General features: G+C 34.2%; 2 protein-coding genes across 5 annotated transcripts; one reads left to right on the top strand and one right to left on the bottom strand.

Moving 5' to 3' along the window:
- The first annotated feature begins 9087 nt into the window (after positions 1 to 9087).
- On the top strand, positions 9088 to 13411 carry LOC107803140 (uncharacterized). 4 transcript variants are annotated; one of them, XR_001651964.2, is made up of 6 exons: positions 9088 to 9470; positions 10195 to 10272; positions 10352 to 10436; positions 11756 to 11844; positions 12299 to 12476; positions 13039 to 13177. XR_001651964.2 is itself a non-coding variant. In XM_016626778.2 (6 exons), exons 1-5 carry the CDS (start codon positions 9192 to 9194, stop codon positions 13180 to 13182), a joined length of 675 nt encoding a protein of 224 aa, XP_016482264.1. In that variant the 5' UTR covers positions 9091 to 9191; the 3' UTR covers positions 13183 to 13228; positions 13317 to 13411. The 4 variants fall into 4 exon arrangements, 3 of the variants coding, with proteins under 3 accessions (XP_075102753.1, XP_016482264.1, XP_016482263.1); XM_016626778.2 differs by lacking the exon at positions 12299 to 12476 and adding an exon at positions 13317 to 13411 and having other exon boundaries at positions 9091 to 9470; positions 13039 to 13228; XM_075246652.1 differs by lacking the exon at positions 13039 to 13177 and having other exon boundaries at positions 12299 to 13031.
- Positions 13412 to 14528: 1117 nt separating this feature from the next.
- LOC107803142 (uncharacterized) lies at positions 14529 to 16565 on the bottom strand. Its single transcript, XM_016626780.2, has 4 exons — positions 16218 to 16565; positions 15941 to 16088; positions 15501 to 15541; positions 14529 to 14903 (listed from the first exon to the last, which is right to left on the bottom strand). Exons 1-4 carry the CDS (start codon positions 16326 to 16328, stop codon positions 14742 to 14744), a joined length of 462 nt encoding a protein of 153 aa, XP_016482266.1. The 5' UTR covers positions 16329 to 16565; the 3' UTR covers positions 14529 to 14741.
- Between the last annotated feature and the right edge of the window lie 1955 nt (positions 16566 to 18520).

Below are 18520 nucleotides of genomic sequence, written 5' to 3'. Positions count from 1 at the left end.
AGCTAGTGCAGCAGCTATGCCTCCACCTCCAACCTCAGTGCCTACAGCAATCCCTGTCACAGGTTCCACCTTGGCTTTGAAGCCGGCGCCGATGCCTAGTGCTTCACTCTCTGCGCTGTAAGTCTCCCAAATATTGGCGAGTCTCTACAACTAGATGCAGACAGGCACCACAAAGTTGTCTCACATATTCAGTACTGTTGCATCACAGTCCTCCATCTCATCACCTCAGATGCCCCCAACAGTGGAAGAAACATTGAAGAAGCTCCTAGACAACTAGAACACTATTATGGCTACACTGGACATCATGGGTCAGTGATCGAAGAGCTGGGGAAAGAAGTTAAGAAAATGAGAAAGACCCAGACCTCAAAGAAGTTAGTGGACAAGCTCCGGAGATAGGTTACCAAGCTTACGGCAGCCGGAGATATTCTATTTCATATGCTGATTGACCCACACCATCTAGGCCCAGATCCCATAGCACCTACAACACCAGCTGGCCAGTTTGAGGAGCCAGATTCTGTTACTGACACTGCTGAGGCAGTGCGTCAGATATTCACCAACCCAGTCACTCCTAGAGTTAAGGACGATGAGATCCAGTTGGAAGAGACTGAGGCTGGTGATGTTGTTGTGGACATATAGATGGCCAGGGAGCCATAGGGAGTTTTCTTCACTCTTACCCTTCCTTTACTATTATTTTGTTAAATATTGGGGACAATGCTTATTTTTATTCGGTGGGGTGGGGGGAGGGGGGAGTTTATTTGATATGATTTGATGATTCTGAGACAATTAGTTTGTAATAACTGACAGTATTTTCTTCTTTTTCCTTATTATGTATATATTCCCTCTTCCCTTCTCTCATTATGTATATATCTTCTCTCATTGTGTATATTCGTATTGCTTTCAATAATTTTTCTTTGTAGCTTCTTTATGTTTGGTTCTCTTACTAGTTAATATTTAATTTAGTAGCTTCTTTTTGATTCAGTAGCCTCTTTTCGATTAGTTGCTTCTTTTTATGTTTTAGTGGATAATAAGACTTTGGTTTTCTTAATGCCACGGTTCTTTCCAAAGGTAGTTTTTGTGTGAACCGGATGACTCTTCCCAACAATGGATGGCGTGACAACCTTCTTAAGGGACTGAGTCCGTTTTTGGTGTTTAGGTAATAATAGTAGTAGTAATTAATAAAAAGACCTAATTAAGTCATGCTCGAAGAGTCAAACATGCTTCACTTGGCATCAACACACTTAACTACGTGCTTATGGTAAAAAATAAGGTTTTTGGAAAGAAATAGCTCTAGTTAGTGACTTTGTGACTCTTGTATTAACTTAGGTAATCATTGAGTGGTTTAATCGAGCCATGATGATTTTCAATCTTGAGTATGGTCGTTGTGGGCCCTTGACTCTATCCTCTTTAACAATCCAGTTGCGTGATGGGTGAGGTATTTTTGTTGCTAGTCTAAGCACCCGTGCGAATGGTCTAGAACTTGCCCCGAATGTGTTTAAGGCTAAAATTTTAAGTTTTGCTTGGTTTGAGAAGTGATTGTAAGCTTTCCTTGATCCGCTTAAATTTTTCTATTGCCTACCAATGTTGTTATCCCTAGTCAACCTATTTGAGCCTTGAGCCTTTCTCATTTGATAACCATGTTACAAGCCTCCCGTTTTGTCATGACCCTCTCTTGGCACCCAAGCTTTCCTTAACACTCTTGTGAGACAATTGGCTAAAAACGTAAGTTTGGGGGAGAGACGAGGAACTTGAAAGAGGTATCAAAGAATAAAAAAAGAGAAAAGAAGTGATGAGAGGCAAGAAAAGGAAAGAACAAAAAGAAAAATACAAAAAGAAAGTGAATAAGTGGAAAAGTTGAAGGGATTCAAAGAAGAGTAATGATACAAAGCATGGAGAAATCAAAGAGGGAGAAAATGAATGTCATGATCAAGAAAGAGTGATGTTAAGTCTCTCTAGTTCCCCAAGGAAAAGAAAGTGCTTCAAGGAATTGGCAAAGCATGAGCCGAGAATAAAAATGGAGTGCTTAAGGAATGGTGAACTCACTCAAACATAGTGTATCCAACCTTGGTCCAAAAGCCTTCATTACATCCTGAAAAATCCCCACGTGATTTCACGCCGAGTGAGCTTACATTAGAGGCGATCTACATGAGGGGAAAGCCTATGGTACTTGAAGCCGTACTTGCGACATTCTCTTGAGAGAGATGAATAAACCTTTCACAAATCTTTGGATTGAGTGCTAAAATTCTTAAGTGAGCTAAGAAAATGGAGAGTAGAAGGGGAGGAGTTTGGGATCCACAATTACCTACATGAAAGAGCGAGCTTCCTTGATGAATAAAGTCAACTCTTGATACTCAAGTGTCACGTTAGAACTATATATGCATAAAAGTTTAACTGGCCACCTTGTTGATAAAACATAAGTAGTGTGGGTAATTATTGGTCCCAATTGATGTGTGAATGGCTCACTCTTGATTGGCTGGAATGGCCCTTAACTGGTGGAGGTGGAAACTATTTTATTTGCTTGAGGACAAGCAAAAACTTAAGTTTGGGAGAGTTGATAAGTGGAGATTTTGACTGCTTATTAGCGCCTTTCAGCTTTTGTTTTAGTGTAAAAGCATTTAATTGTGTTCCAGAAACTCATGAAAAATTACAGGAAATGTTGGAAGTTGGACTCCCGAGATGAAATCCGAATCAACAAGAAGTAATCAAAACACAAGGCAACAAAAGGCACAAGGGCTTGCAAAGTGCGGACCGTAGGATTTCATCTGTGGCCGCAAACAATGAAGAAAAGCCCAACAGGTTTCCTAGCAAACTGCGGACCGCACAAAAATTGTGCAGCCGCAAATAAAGCATTGGAGATGAACTTCAGAGGGTGTGCAAATTTCCAAAGTCCAAGTCCCTCAAGATTCGGGACCGCACAAGAATTGTGCGGCCGCAGAAGACTAGGTTGCAGCCATAGTGATAAATCTGCGGACCGCAGAAACAATGCCTTGCGGCTGCAGTGGAGAATTATACGGCCGTAGAATCGCAACTCCTGCAAGATGAAGACTTATGCGGACCGCACATGGAATTGTGCGGCGGCAGAACCTCCCGAAAGGCATTTTTGTCCGAAATTTTCAGCCTTGTATAAATAGATGAGTTTCACAAAATTAGGTCAACTTTTTGACATCAGCAAGTCCTATAGCCGTTCTTCTTTGCTTCTTTTAGTAGTTTTCTATATTTTGGGATATTTTAACATAGATTTTATCATTTTGACTTTATAATATGAGTTTAATTAGTATTTCTTCTTCTATTTCTTCAATTTCAAGCATGAGTAGCTAGAGTTTTACTAGGGTTGTGACCCAACCTTAGTGTGTAAACCTTATGGGTATTTAATTTAGTGCTTGTTTATGATTGAGTGTTTCTTATTTAGCCTGGTTCATGCTCTAATTTGTGGAATTAATTGTTGCAAGCAATAATTCATGCTTATTTGACTTAGTCTCTACTTGAGAAAAAGAGACTTAGTCTAGAAAAACTTGGCTAACAAGAAATTGGGTCAATCGAGAGATTGATTAACCCAATTAAAGGGTTCAACCTAGAGATAGTAATAACCCGACTTGAGCTTTTATCAACCGTTTTGTGCAATACCCATTTGGACTTGAGAAAGCCAAATTGGGCAAAATCAATCTTTGACCGAGAGGTATTGAGTGGGTAATTGAGAGTTGATAGCTATAAGACACCACGATCAACAAAACAAGCATTAAGGTTTATATCCCATTAGGCAAACACCTAGGTGATGGTTTGAGCCCTAGGCTTTTTGTAAACTTGAAAAACAACAAAAACAATTATCTTAGTTTTATTTCTTAACTTTGCAATCTTAGTTTAAAAAAAAATAGAAATAAAACCAATTTGTAGAAGTGTAAATTAAGATAGTTCAAACTCACGTATTAGAATATATACTCCTAACTCTCATAGAAACTCTATGTGGATTCGATCTCGACTCTTTATTAGGTTACTATTATTGCAATCGACCGTTTTATACCCTTGTTTTGAGGTATGATTTGGACGAGATCAAGGGTCATGAACCAAATAATTTCATCTTATTATTATTGATGTGCGGTGTATATTTTGATTAACACCATAACGCATAAAGATGGATTTCCAAAGTTGAGGAAGAAAATTAGTTTTTCTAACATGAGGGGGAGATATGATAGATAGTTGAGAAAAAGTTACATGGAATGAATTATCATTTGTATATCTAGATGCTCGAATAAGATAATATGAACTTAAAATTCATAAAAAGATAATTCATCTGCAATGCAAAGCATGCCAAACGCATTTGCTGACCCAAAGAGAGTAACTATATTTCACTGCAAATGCTCCTATTAGAATAAGTCCTAGAAGGACAAAATCTATGGTACGTTTAAAGCGTATAGACAAACCGGTTTCAAATAAAATTCTTGATAAAGAAGATGAGCAAATGATCATAATAAGAAGGCAAGTGATCTAAAAGATCACATGACATAACACTTCATAAAATCTTTGGAGAGGTTCAGGTGTCTGAAAATATAAATTGAGAGATTTCTATGTTATGTCTTTATGAAAAAAAAGAGATTGGAACCGATGTAAGATGTTCGTCGACTACATCTATGATAGCGCTAAGTATAGATGAGGATCTTAAGTTTGTCGAATACAAACACAAAATTATTGGCCAAATGAAAGTGATACAATTCGAATAGAAATGGTTCCATATGAAGGACATATAGTTTTGGACATGTAATTCAAACACTTGAAAGTATAAAGTCAATAGAGTGTGCAATCACTTTTATCTATCTTATATGTCTAGCATGCCATGAAAACTTGATATGCATCTAAACTCTATTTATATGGCTTATATGACAATCTCTGAAAGATTTAAATCGCTTAAAGCATATACAATTCTTGGTCCTGAAGTACCACATCCTAAATGTAAATTGTGCACATATGTATCTTGCTATAACTATAAGCATGATAATGTGATAGCAAAAATTTTTACCTTTATAGAGATATTGAAAAGATCATTCCACGACATTATATGAAGACATATTTATCAAGAATGATGATTTCAAGGTGCAACTTATTTATTCAAGTTAATATGGCTGATTTGTTTATCAAATCTCTACCAATGATCTTTTGAAGATGATGAACATGATTGGAATGTGAAGGCTCAAGGATGTGAATTGATGCTCTCATCAGGGGAAGTTAATATGCTTTGTACTTTTTTTTCCTTATAAGATTTTGTCCCACTGGATTTTTCTTGCAAGGTTCTTAATGAGGCAACCAAAACACGTTGTACTCTTTTCTCTAGAACTTTTTTCCCACTGAGTTTTATTTTAGTTAAGGTTTAACGAGGCACATTATCTGTTGAATAGACATTCAAGGGGGAGTGTTATAAATAGAATTATATTTAAGGTGAATGTCTATATTTTAGAGAGATTTTAAGGTTTGTTACTTGGTGGCTAAGTCACTTTTCTCTATAAATAGAGGGTATCTGTTCCATTGTAATTCATCCCAAATCAATAAGAATTTTCTCTCTACTTCTCTATGCAATACTCTTCTTCCTCTTTTATTGTTTCATAACAATGCATTAATTTTTGCATTACAATTCATATATTCCTAATCTTTGAATAATTTGTCATTACACCAAACATCACATGAAGGGTACGTGCACTTTTTTTTTCCGCGGTACGTGCAGGGGCGTATCTAAGCCTAATTTATGGGGACCGTGAACCTATGGTCTCTCCGCCAAACTAGATATTTTATGTACATATTTTTTCAAAATTGATCTAATATTATATGGCGGCACCCATGCTCCAGAACAGCTAAATGGTGCACTTGATTGAATGTTGAGTTATTCACCTAAAGGAGCAGGGATCAATTCCCACTTACTACTTTTTTCCCTTCTTTCTTTAGTGGTGCACTCATGTTATAAAAATCCTAGACCCGCCTCTGCGTACGTGCACCTAAATGGGTATATAGAGAGACAGTTGAGCTATTTAACTTTTTGTTTGAAATTTTTGAATTTGAAATTTATGTTCTTTCACATAAAAATAACATATCTAACATTTGATACATCTCATATGTTCTCGCACTCTAAAATCCACTACCGACCGTCCGGGTGGACCGAATCCAGATGTGATTCCAGAACTGGAATATATGTATATGTATATCAGTGGCTGAAAATTATACTATATAAATAGGGTAAATTTTTTTATTTATTCTTATATGTGAGCTATTAAATTCCCGTGGCATAAAGAAACATTCATGTATTGTGTTGAAGAGCGTTTAAAAGTTGCTTTAGATTATAGGCTTAAATCCCAACTATGACATTTTTTTTTTTTTTAATCTGCTTGTATAAATTTTTGGTTCCAAAACTGACCTATACTGTTAAAGATATAAAATGTATCAATTATCAAATACACAAAGATCCTAGGTACTCGCGTTTTGTTACATTTTTCTGTTGGAGTTTTTCATACTTTCCTAAACGGGAGTATATTTTGCACCGACTTCTTGATAGCACGTAGTTGGATCCACGTGACTGTAATTAGGGATATTGTTCGGAGTCGATTTTTTCCTAAAAAGAAACCAAACTAAGTAAGTCGTTTTTTCAAATATTTGAATCAAATCAAATCAATTAAGTCGGTATTTTATCGATTCGGTTTTTTTGGTTTTTTTGATTATTTATCGGGGGTTTTCTTAAATATGAGACACACTACCAAACGCATATTCCGGCGACCACATTTTTAATGTAACACTATCAAATCAATTGCTCTTTGAGAAATCTACTATTTACCGAGACATATTGATGATAATTAAATCAAATAGTGATGAATAATTTAAGTACTCAGTTAAAAATTGATTATTTTTAACATTAAATAAATTTTTGTACTTAGCAAAAGAAAACTACCAATCAAACTAGAATGTAAAGGCATTGAATTAGATTAATATAATAGCAAAGAACTAGACTAAAAATACAAATGACTAATATGTACCATAAAATTTTATAAACTTTATATAAAAATATACATATATAATAATAAATTTAAATAGCTACTTTTATAGTTGGGTTGATTCGTTTTTTTTCGATTATTTTTTGATTAAAACCAAACTCAAACCAAATAAGATCGGTTTTTAAAATTCAAAACCAAAACCAAACCAAACCAAACCTAAAAATATCTTCTTCTTTTTTGTTGGTTTGGTTCGATTTTCGGTTTGGTTCGATTTTTCGGGTTTTTCTGAACACCCCTGACTGTAAGAAAGAAAACAATAATTAGTAGATGTGACAATCGCTTAGGTTCCTAAATCAATGAATTAATTACACATAAGATAACTTATATAATTAAATAAGTGACAGAATGAAGCTTTGTTGGTAACTTAATTTTTCCTACTAACGAGCTTTGCACGCTGGATGGCTCGGTTAATTTTATAGGCATCTACTGAGATTTCCGTCATAAGACAAAAATGTTCAATTATTTCAAACTTAAAGGATCAAATGGGTTCGAATAATAAAATTTGGGCAAAATTAAGCATATTTCCTAATTAGAGGAACCATTTGGGTTACAGAACTCTCTTTTGGACACTGATATGATAAGTTAAGTCATTTTATACAAATTGAATACTAAAAGCTTATAACATGAAGCTACCTTCCAATGACATTCGTTTAGAATATAATATTTTCTCCGTCTTAATTTATGTAGTACTTTTTATTTTTCGATAGTTAATTGGACTAAATTTTGAAGCTAAATTAGATTTGATCAGCTCAATATTTTAAAAGTAAAATTTTGATATTTAAAAAACTATATTAAAAGTACTATAAGTTGTAATTTTTCTCATGTCAAATATGATGATAAATATAATTTAAATATTGGTCAAAGTTTACCTAGTTTAAATCTCCAGAAATGAAAGTTGACATATAAATTAGGACAGGGGAGTACTAAGTTTTGGTGATAGGTTAATGTGAGATGTCAAGTACTACTAACAAAATAACGTGGGACTAATTTCGAATTAAGTTATACTTGACGGACTAAAACAACATTTTGCATAAACGGAAGAACGTTTGCTTTAGAATCTATTTGGAAAGCCATCGGGTAATTGGATTTGGTGTAATTACTAGGGTAATAATTACACAGCCTAGTAATTATACAGTTGTGTAATTACGACGACCTATTTGTTTGTCATAGTGTAATTACAGTCTAATTACAAGTTTACTGTTTGGTTGTACAAGTGTAATTACACAGTTAGATTAAATTTTAAATACAGTAATTATCAAAACTTAAAAGGTAATATAATAAATGTATGCCTATAAATGTTTATAAGTATAAATGATATTATATTTGGTATTTAAGATATATATTTTTTGTGAATATACATTAATTAGTAATCATATATTTATAACTAATATTGTAAAAATAATTTATATATATATATATATTCCAAATTAATAATATTTAATTTAGATACTTACAAAAACTAAAAATATATGTTTTGTAAGAACATCATGGAATTCATATTTGATAAAATAAATTTATATTTATAAATATGATGTCAAACATTAATGAAATGTTTGATAAAACTAATCTATCAATTCTAACTAAAAAATGAACAACATGCAATGTGAGGCAATATTGCTAAAATAAGTAAATTGGAACCATGAATATAATATAATATCAAAATTCAAAAAAAATAAAATAGTTTAACATATGTCAAATTCCGACATAATAATTGTAAGTTCCACTACAACTTAAGATTAGGAAAGATAATAAGCTTATAACCACATTCAACAACGAAATTCCACTTTAATTGAATCACTCATTATATGCCAAATTTGTTAGTGACTCTAATATTATGAGGTGTAGTTTCAAAAAATAAAATAATAAAATAAATAAAAATAAAATAAAATATAAGCAATTACGTGGAATCACAAAAAGTAAAGATAGAGAAATAAAAAATAAATAATGTACAAAGAAATTAAAAAATAAAAATAAGATTTAAAAAGTAAAATAATAGAAATAAAAATTAAAAAGAAAATAAATAAAATAGAAACAAAAACTAAAAAGCGTGTAATTAACACCAATTCTCGGAGATTCTAATTACAGCCGTTCATAGAATCTGACTTGTTAAAGTGGACCGTGAGCTAAAACTTCGCCGAAACGCAGCTTCTCTGGAGCTTCGATAGAGCCATGGACGCATTGGCAAAGCTGGAGAGAGTCCAGACTCGACTCCTCAAACGCCTATCGAACCTCGAATCTTCTCTTCTCTCTCAACATTTCTCTCAAAACCTCTCTCTATCAACTTCCACCACAACCGAAGATCGCCTTTCCGGCATTCTTCGCGCTAACGGCGTCGTCGATTTCAGCTTCAAACGCGTCCCCTCTGATTACTATGATTTGCCGCTCGAAGCTCGTCGTGACATTGTCAGTGCCTCATCCATTCAACATCTCTGCAAAAGCATTGTTCTGGTACCTTCTCTTTTCGCAATTCGTGTATTATTTTATCGGATAATTAACTCGTAATTGTACCTATGTTTTTAAATCAGTCAATGCGTAGTTGTACAATTCATGTGAGAAAAATGTGAAACTTGTTTTCTCACTTTGGATAAGCAGCAGAAGGTTGCTTGCATTTTAGTACAAGCGTTGTATTGCTATATATAGCATTGTATAAATGCAACTTACTGGACGAAATTTAGCCTTTTTGGATTATGAAAGACGAATTTTTTAGATGATGTGAGTTGGGATAGGGAAAATGTAAAAAAGCGGTAAAAAGTTACTGTGTTGCCTTGAGCTATATTAAGTTTTTGAATCAAATATGTATATGAAGCTTTCTAAAGTAGCAGTGAAGAAACAACCCTTGGTGATCATTGAGATAGTTCTGCCTCTATATCTTCTAACTCATTTTAAAAAAACAAATAATAAAAAGGAAGATACTTCATTGTTTTTTACTACTATAAGATTTGGTTTGTATCATTCAACCGTGCTTCTATTGAGACATGTCAAACACAACTACAGTTATCTTAATCTAAATGATTTTGTATCTGCATAGACTGATACTTGGTGTCATCTAAATCTGCAATTTTGATGGTGAAAATTGTAGGATATTGAGCCTCCTTAACTTTGAATCCATTCATAGTCTCTGATACTCTTTGTCTTCAATCCATGTCGAAATCTTTATAAATTAATAATGCAGGTAAATACTCAAGCCGCATCCAATATTACTGATTGTAGTGATCGTAACAACTCAAAATACTACGTCGTCGTTGTACAGGTAACTATCTGCAACTTTTGTTCAAGATCTAGGAACACTATTCCAAATACTACATAATGTTAACTATTTTGATTAACAGTATGCTGCTCGATTTAATGCTGAGGCTGTAAAGAATTTTCTGTACAATCTCAACGATGGCAAGATAGCCAAGAAAAAGTTCAACCGTAAGTTATATCTCTATATTACAAAAACATGCATTTGGTCTAATACTTAAGGTAATCAGAAAACTGAATTGGATTAGCATACAACTTCGGATAATCGTAACTGTGTATGAAGTTATTGAACAAAGACTGTTATTCTTTTGTAGATAGATCAATGAGAACTGTTTTATTTTGATTGTACCAAGAATAGACTTCCCAGAAAAGTACATTTTAGCTGTATAGATTATCGACCCATACATAAGCAAAATTATCGATATTTATATGAGGATGCATATATTGCAAAACTGAGTGTTCTGCTCTTGTTTGAGTAATAAAAATTCTAACCTTTTCTCTTTCTCAATTTAGTTACAATCTTTAGAAACTTTACAAATCAAACGTTGACCTTGCATATCAAGAGACAGACTGAGAGATGCGTCCTGAACGAGGTCCCTTTTCCACCTATTTAATGGTCAAAATGAAAAGAAAATCGGATACATTTGAGTGTACTCGTGACACACTTCTTTCTTTTGTGGGGTAGGACCATAGCAATTATTTGGGCATTACTTGATCTTGGATGCATTTTTGTTTTTGCTTTAGTGCGTTAGGGAACCCAATGAATGGTAGTTGGAGTGGTGTTAATCTAATATGTTTAGTGCAACTCATGAGTAGGAATGGACCCGGAGTAAGGATAGCAGGTCTACTATCTAATTTACTGCAGTAGACTAACTTCTCGCTAATGCTACTCTTAATTTTGTGATGCCAAGCTAGAACAGCAGGCCATTATTTAAGTTTGACATTGTTAATGGTGTCAGCAGGCCCCTAAATATGTTAGAAGGGGTGTCTGGCAGCATGAAGTTCAGGAACAAATTGTTATTCTAATGTCTGGATGGCCAAAAGAATCTCACGCTGGAAAGATTTGATTGTGCTTCTTTACATAAATGGTTTACTTTAACTTGCTGGATTCATAAAGTTCCTTGAACTCATGTCAGTAACTCTCTTTGAGAAACTCTGAAGTAAATCATTGAGAGGCGCAGTGACTGTTTTAACTGTATTTGGCATTTGGATACATTGCTATACTACAACAAGAATGACTATTGAAAAGCATACTTTTTGCTCAGGGAACGTTGAGCAAACAACGGAGGTTATGATGATGGACTTATTTTGTGCATTCTTCCTCTTCATTCATATATCTTTTAATTACTGACTTGCTATAACCATGTCTTTACTGGGAACAAATAGAGTTTGATGCTCCAACTTTATGAGGTGTAATGTCTTCTGTGGTGTCTGCATTATGTTTGAGTACTTCATATAGAATAATGTTAGCCACTGGATGTTTTTTGCAGTGAGACTGGCTACTGAGGAGACATCAGTAAAGCTGACTGGTTATGAACACAATGCAGTCACATGTATTGGCATGAGAACCAACATACCGGTACTCAGTCTCTTTGTTCTTTCACCGAAATTGTCATAATGTTCCCCAGTATTCTTCTGTTTACAGTTAACATATGAACTGTTCCCATGTCACTCTCCACTTTAGTTATTGAAATGTTGTGCAGCTCATCACACTCATTACTTTCTCTAATGCTGCAGCTGATGTAGCTAATGCCATATCAGCTAGTTTCTGAGCTGCTTCTAATGAATGCCAATATTTGTGATGACATTCTCTAATGCTGCAGCTAATGGTACCTAATTTCCATATCAGCTACTTCTGAGCTGCTTCTAATGAAATCCAGGATTAGGTGGATAATCACACTAATGAAGATATTAACTTGACTGGAACACTCCTGTTGTAATCATTGATTCCTCTAAAGTATTGTTGGTTAAACCACAAAACATCTGTCTCTCTTGCCTCCTGCACTCATGTGCATTACATCAATGTGTATTAGGTAGTGCAGCCTTCTTGTACACTGCTGTTTGCTGTAGCTTGAACAAATTGGGCCCTGAGATCTAGTTGCCTGTGTCTTGATTCCTGTCACTCTCTTGCTTACACCAATTGCTAATAATATGTGATATATGCTGACGGGTCCCCGGTCTACCACATTTAGATGGGAAGTGGACTAATTGGTATGTGTTTTACTCTCCATCATTCTTTTTTATTAATGGACTCTATGCTATTCATTGTGCCAGCTTCTCACTGTTCCTAAAATCTGTATCTGTCAATGTTGTTGATCTAGAAATGCAGCCTGCCAGTTTTTCTCACTTCTTCATTAGCTCAGATTAGAGGCCACTTCCTTGAAGTTTTAGACCCCTTTGTAGAACATTACTACTCTTTTGCCTATAATTAAATTACATAGAGAAGCTTACTTTTTGCAACTAGTAGGCAGACGAGCAAAGGCCACTGAAACTTGCTAAACTAAAGAGTTATCTATAGTAGCTAAACGTAATCTTTAAAGTGATAGGCGAAGTACTTTATTGATGATTCTCTTGCTAGTACGTTATTAAATTCTTCAGCCATAGACATCCACGGTTTAAGCCGAACATCAATTTCTTACTACTCAAACTTGTAATTATTCACCCGATACCTGAGGTTCGCGTTATACTTTCTGTTGCAGTGGAAAGTCCCAACTATTGTGGAAAATAGTGCTTTTCTACTATATCTTGTACTAATTCTTACTAATTTTAACAGGTGATTTTGGATGAAGCAATCACCAAGCTCAATCCTGACTTCTTCTGGTTCGGAGGTGGCGAGATTGATCTTAAAATGGGGATCAGGACATCAGAGTTCATCAATTTTTTGAATCCATTCATTGTCAACTGTAGCAGTGGTTAAAGGTCTCCATTCAGACAAAGTCAGACTCAAAGAGGGAAAAAGACGGGTACTGTCACATGCATTTTTCTCCTCGAGACCTACACAATCCATACACAGTGCTTCTCTTTGATTTTTGCTCCAAAATTGATTTCCAGGTTCACAAAATGATTGTAGTCCGTCAAATAGTTAGGTCCCATTGCACCTGAATTATCATCTCGACCAAATGGATCAATGATCGGTTTAAACGTCATGATATAAGTTGTCCTGCGCTCAGGTTCTTACAAATGGAATTTATTAGGTGCATTTTAAATTACTTTTCCCCTCCTTGTTTCGCATAATGCGATCCGTAGTGACAGCAAATGCTTCTCTCTTTATTGATGTTTGAATTGTAAATTAGAATAATTATTTTACGACATCTAAACCTTTGGTAATTAGGATTTAAGTAACATAACTGTAATTGCAAAGAACTTTTAGTCTATACTGTAGTTTAATGTGTTGTAGTAGGTTACTCGTTACTTTTTTTCAGGTTACCAGTCCTCAATTTAGGAAGTTATTTGTAATTTTTTTAAGTGACTTGATTATGTAAATATATATTCATGACACCCCATGTGAATCCCACATTGATAAAACACAGGAGACATGCTGGATAATTGAGTAAACAAGCCTTAAACCCAAGTGATGTGTTTTAAAATCGTGTGAGCCTAGGCTTAGAACGAACAATATCACCAGTGGACTTGGGTTATTACATATGATATAGGATTTGAACTTGATTAGAGCTTTATATGTTAATAGTGTATAAAAAATTAGACGATTACTTAAAAGTAAACAAGAGACAACAATCTGCAATAAACGTACATAAATATATATTAAGCGTACGTGTTGAGTATTTTCACATTGTCAGTAAATAGAAATTAATTCAAACTATATCTTCGACCTCAACCATGACACTCTTCCAACCCCAAGGCTGCGCGCAAATTGGAGTGTTGCGAACTAAAATTCAAAGACAAGAGTGACAAATAGCAACTTTGTTTGCCTCCCTATGGTTGTGCATATGATAAATGACAAGAATAGATTTGGTTTCTTGGATATCAAATGCAAAAGACCAAAGAAGGGACAGTGCAGAAACTAACACATAACTCTACATCATTAAATAAGAAAACCAACCAACACATTCACGGCAGAGAGACCACCACTCCATTTCACTGCTATTCTTTTTCTACTAGTATATATTTATTACATATACACTTTTTAATTCAAGGCAACAGTTGATTAAAACAACACAATAATATGAGGGACCATATCCACCCACATCATGCCCTAAAACCTCAATCACCATGCATTAATGTAACACGTGACGATAACACTGATATTTCTTGCTAGGGCTTTTGCATTTCTTAGAATTTCTATTTGTACATATATGGAATATCGTATCATATACGAGTATTCTTTCTTATGTAGGATTCTCCTTCATTTGCGAAAAAAACAAACTGAAAACCGACAGACTCACGTATATATATAAACGAGAAAGCAAAATACATATAAGTATGTTTTTTCATCTACTAAGATATAAATATATAAATCTAGTGTTTAGTGTTGTGAATGGGTGGTTTTCGATGGGGTTGAGCATAGTCCATAACCACCACGTCTTCCACAGGGTCTTTTTCAATGGAGTTCACTGCTTCTTCCTCATGTTGTGCTGATGGTGGAGTTTCTAGAATAACTCGTGACTGCCTCCACAACGTCTGCATACAAATATGAATTCTAAATTAAACATTTTCTTTTGTATAAATATTCATGCACATTTAACCGAAGAGTTTGAACTCGTGTAACTTTTATACTATGAACTCACTTAAAAGATAATTATACGTAACCGTCTATAAAAAGTGAGATTAATAACTTAAAAAATAAAGTGAAATACTATGTAGTATATAAGTGAAATACTTAATATAAAGTGAAATACTATGTAGTATATAAGTGAAATACTTAATATAAAAGATGGTCTGTTTACAAGCGTAGAGATTGGATACTTATTGCTCTTGACTTTGTGCATGTCAATACACAATATTGAAAGACGGGATTGTTATTAATAGCTAAAAAGATCAATATGCGATATATTACAAGATGTAAAATCAGCTGAATTTTAAATAGTTTTATTCTTCCTAATGATTAAGTAATTCTTGGGTTACAAGAAAATTTTACTCTTTCTCATAGTATTTGAGTCTAACACTTGATTCCTTCAAGGTATACTCTGTCATACTAATATATTTTCAGTGGCATAAACACCAATTATATCGTGTGTGTGTATATATATATATATAAAGAGAGAGTTAGAGCTTTACCTTTACTTGAGCTCCTTCTTGAATTGTCATGACTTTGTTTCCTGTTATAAGTCACACCACATATTTCGTCATTTATAAAAGTTAAAGGGTTAGAAGTAGGAAAATAAAGAAGTGCATTCATGATCACTTCGAAACGGAAGCAATGAGTTCTTTTCTCTTTCTTCCTTCTCAACGTCTCTATTTATAACTTGTTGAAAATATTGTCACTCTTAACATGGAAAAGTGTGAAATTGAGTTCTAAAATATCCAAGCAAGGATAGTTTAGTTAAGTTACAAAGGAAGAACTATAATGCTACATATTTTAAAATGTGTGGATGTTTTTGCATAGAAAGAAGAAACTCAAACGGAACACTAGAAACTATGAAAATTGATAGGTTTCAACAAGAATGGAAATATTTAACGTGGTGCAAATTAATGAACTAGCTAATCTTATCCAATACCTTTAATTTCTTCTCCATCTTCCTTTCGTGAGACATTTGATCTCTTTTTCCACATAAGTTTTGCATCATCCCGACTTCCACTTCCATTATTTTCAGACGTGATTCTTCCTTCTGTTTTAAATGTGTCCCTTGTCAAAAATGTTACATCCTGCAAACAAAAAGTAAATTATAGTCAAATCAATTTTCTTAACTTACCTAATCTCCACACCAAAAGAAAGAGATAATATATATAAGCTTCAAACAAGAAAATAAAAAAAGAAATATTTGTAAAGCAAACCTTGGCAAAGAGCTGTATTCTGTTTTCTTCATCAGTAGTTGTTGCAAGTGGTCTAGCACTGCATGCATGGAGAGAAAGACAAACCAAAAGATAAACAAGAAACTTAGACATATTGACAATTTTTTCCCCTTCTTTTTCGTTCTTTGCGAGAGCTTATGAATAGGGTATTTATCAGATTTGAGAGAGAATAGTTGTAACTTTGTAATGGTAGCTAGGGTTGTGGGATTGGCAATGAATCATACTGGGGATATATGTAGTGTGGAAAAGGGCAATGAAATGCATTAAATGCAGGTTTTGTAGGGAGGTGAACGTAGTTGTGTCAAGAGAACATGCAGGTGATCCCTTCACAACAATTTTGAAGATATTGGCGGCCTCCCCATGTCCCCTCCTCCTTTTAATTTCTCAATCAGCAAAGGGCCCATTATTTAGACCTCGTAAGAATGTGTATAGTTGAGGTGTGCGCAAGCTGATTTGGACATCATCATTTTTTATATTGTATTGATCGAGAGATTGGACTGTTATCTCTCGTATGATTTTGGGTAATTCTTTGGCACGAGTTAGTTAACTATTAATTGAGTTAGGTCTAATATTCATTTTCTAAACATGTCCATTTTTTCATATGCTACATGTGTTAAACTCATGCTTTTTATTGTGTTTCTCGGTGTTGGACACCATGTTGTGTTATTAAGGGGCTGAACCACACTGTAGTTACGGGTTCGACAGTGTTAAAAAGTTCATTTAGTATGTACAAATAATATATTCAGAATTCAATAAGCAAAATAAATTAATAATATATTATAGTCCAAAACCTATAAAGTAAAAATTTTGGCTCCATCTTTGATATTTTCCATACTCCAATTGTCCAGCTTTAGGCGTAGAAGACTGTTGGACTCAAATCTAAAATAATATTTGGCAATTCTCATTTCATATTTTACGATTGATTATGCTCAAAATCTATTTTCATGGCACCATGTGTAAATAATAATAATTTTTTAAAAAAAAAAAAAAAGAAAGAAAAAAAGAGGAAAGACCTCCAAGATTTTTTTAAAAAATACATAGGTAGAACCATAAGAGCTTCTTCGAATCATTTGCTTAACATCGCACTCTCTTGCCGACAGTGGAAGATAGAATTAGAGTTGGAGCGAATTTTCCTTTAAATTGCCTACGGGCTACATTTTGAGTGAATATCAATTCCTTTTAATAATTTGATCAATCTTATTTGTTATTTAATACATGTTTTAATTAGGTCAATCTTATTACTGGAGCTCAACAATGACAAAAAGAAAAGGAAAAGGGCTAACGAGGGATCTGGAAAATACATGTCAAACACAAAGGTAATTAATGTAGTCAAAATGTGACTTATGATCTGACATGTTAGTAAAGACTTATGCTGTTCTTGACGTGATTGGACTCCTTTATAACAACCCTATCTCCATGTAAGATGAAGCATTTAATAGTATTGCATAATTACATTGATGAATGATCATAACATAACTCATACAATAAATGTAAGAATAAGAGAATTCTAGGACCTGCCCCATGTGTTTCTGCAGGTTTCCTATCCTTCATATCTTTGAGTAAGATTCTCAGCACGGCTATCGTAAATGGCACACATTAATTTCCCCTTATTTTGTAAGTAGTAATTACCTTTGCTATATATGGTGTTTCCTAAAATTATATTGCACAAATTTTGTTATCTTGCTAACGAAGGAGAGTTTTGGAGGAGCAACGATAAAATTATCTCCGTGTGACCCAGAGGTTCGAGTCGAGCGGTGTGGAATCAATTGTTGGCGCTTGTGTTAGGGTAGACCGCATACATCATATAAACCCCTTGAAGTGCGGTCCTTCTTTGGACCTTGCGTCAACACGCCAAATGTTTTCGTAGACCAGATTATCCTTTTTGTCATCTTTCTAAACTTGTCCTATATAGCCCTTTTAAGGTTGGAAAAACTGGTTCACTTGCACATGCATTTGTTCTTTGCTTCTCAAGTTACTGTTCAGATTTGAGATAGGAAATTCAACAGTCTGTTTTCAAATATAAGGATGATTCCTTAATCTTCATCAGTTCGCTCAATATCAGGTTTGAACATAGAAAAGAATATGTAATGAAGTCAGTGATTCAGTTTAATTTGCTGCTTAACTATACAAATGTATTTCTCCTTTCCACATAATAAGGATGTCAAGACTTTTTTTGTCAAACAGTTGGCAATACATTAGATCGACCTGCTAACCACCGAAAGATTTGAGGATGAGAAGAAGCTCTTTGCTCTAGCCTAAAAAACAAAAGGAAAAAAAATAAAGAA

The sequence above is a fragment of the Nicotiana tabacum genome, chromosome 23 (genome assembly GCF_000715075.1).
Source record: "Nicotiana tabacum cultivar K326 chromosome 23, ASM71507v2, whole genome shotgun sequence".
NCBI classification, from domain to species: Eukaryota; Viridiplantae; Streptophyta; class Magnoliopsida; order Solanales; family Solanaceae; genus Nicotiana; species Nicotiana tabacum.
This window is presented reverse-complemented; position numbering and strand designations above follow the sequence as displayed.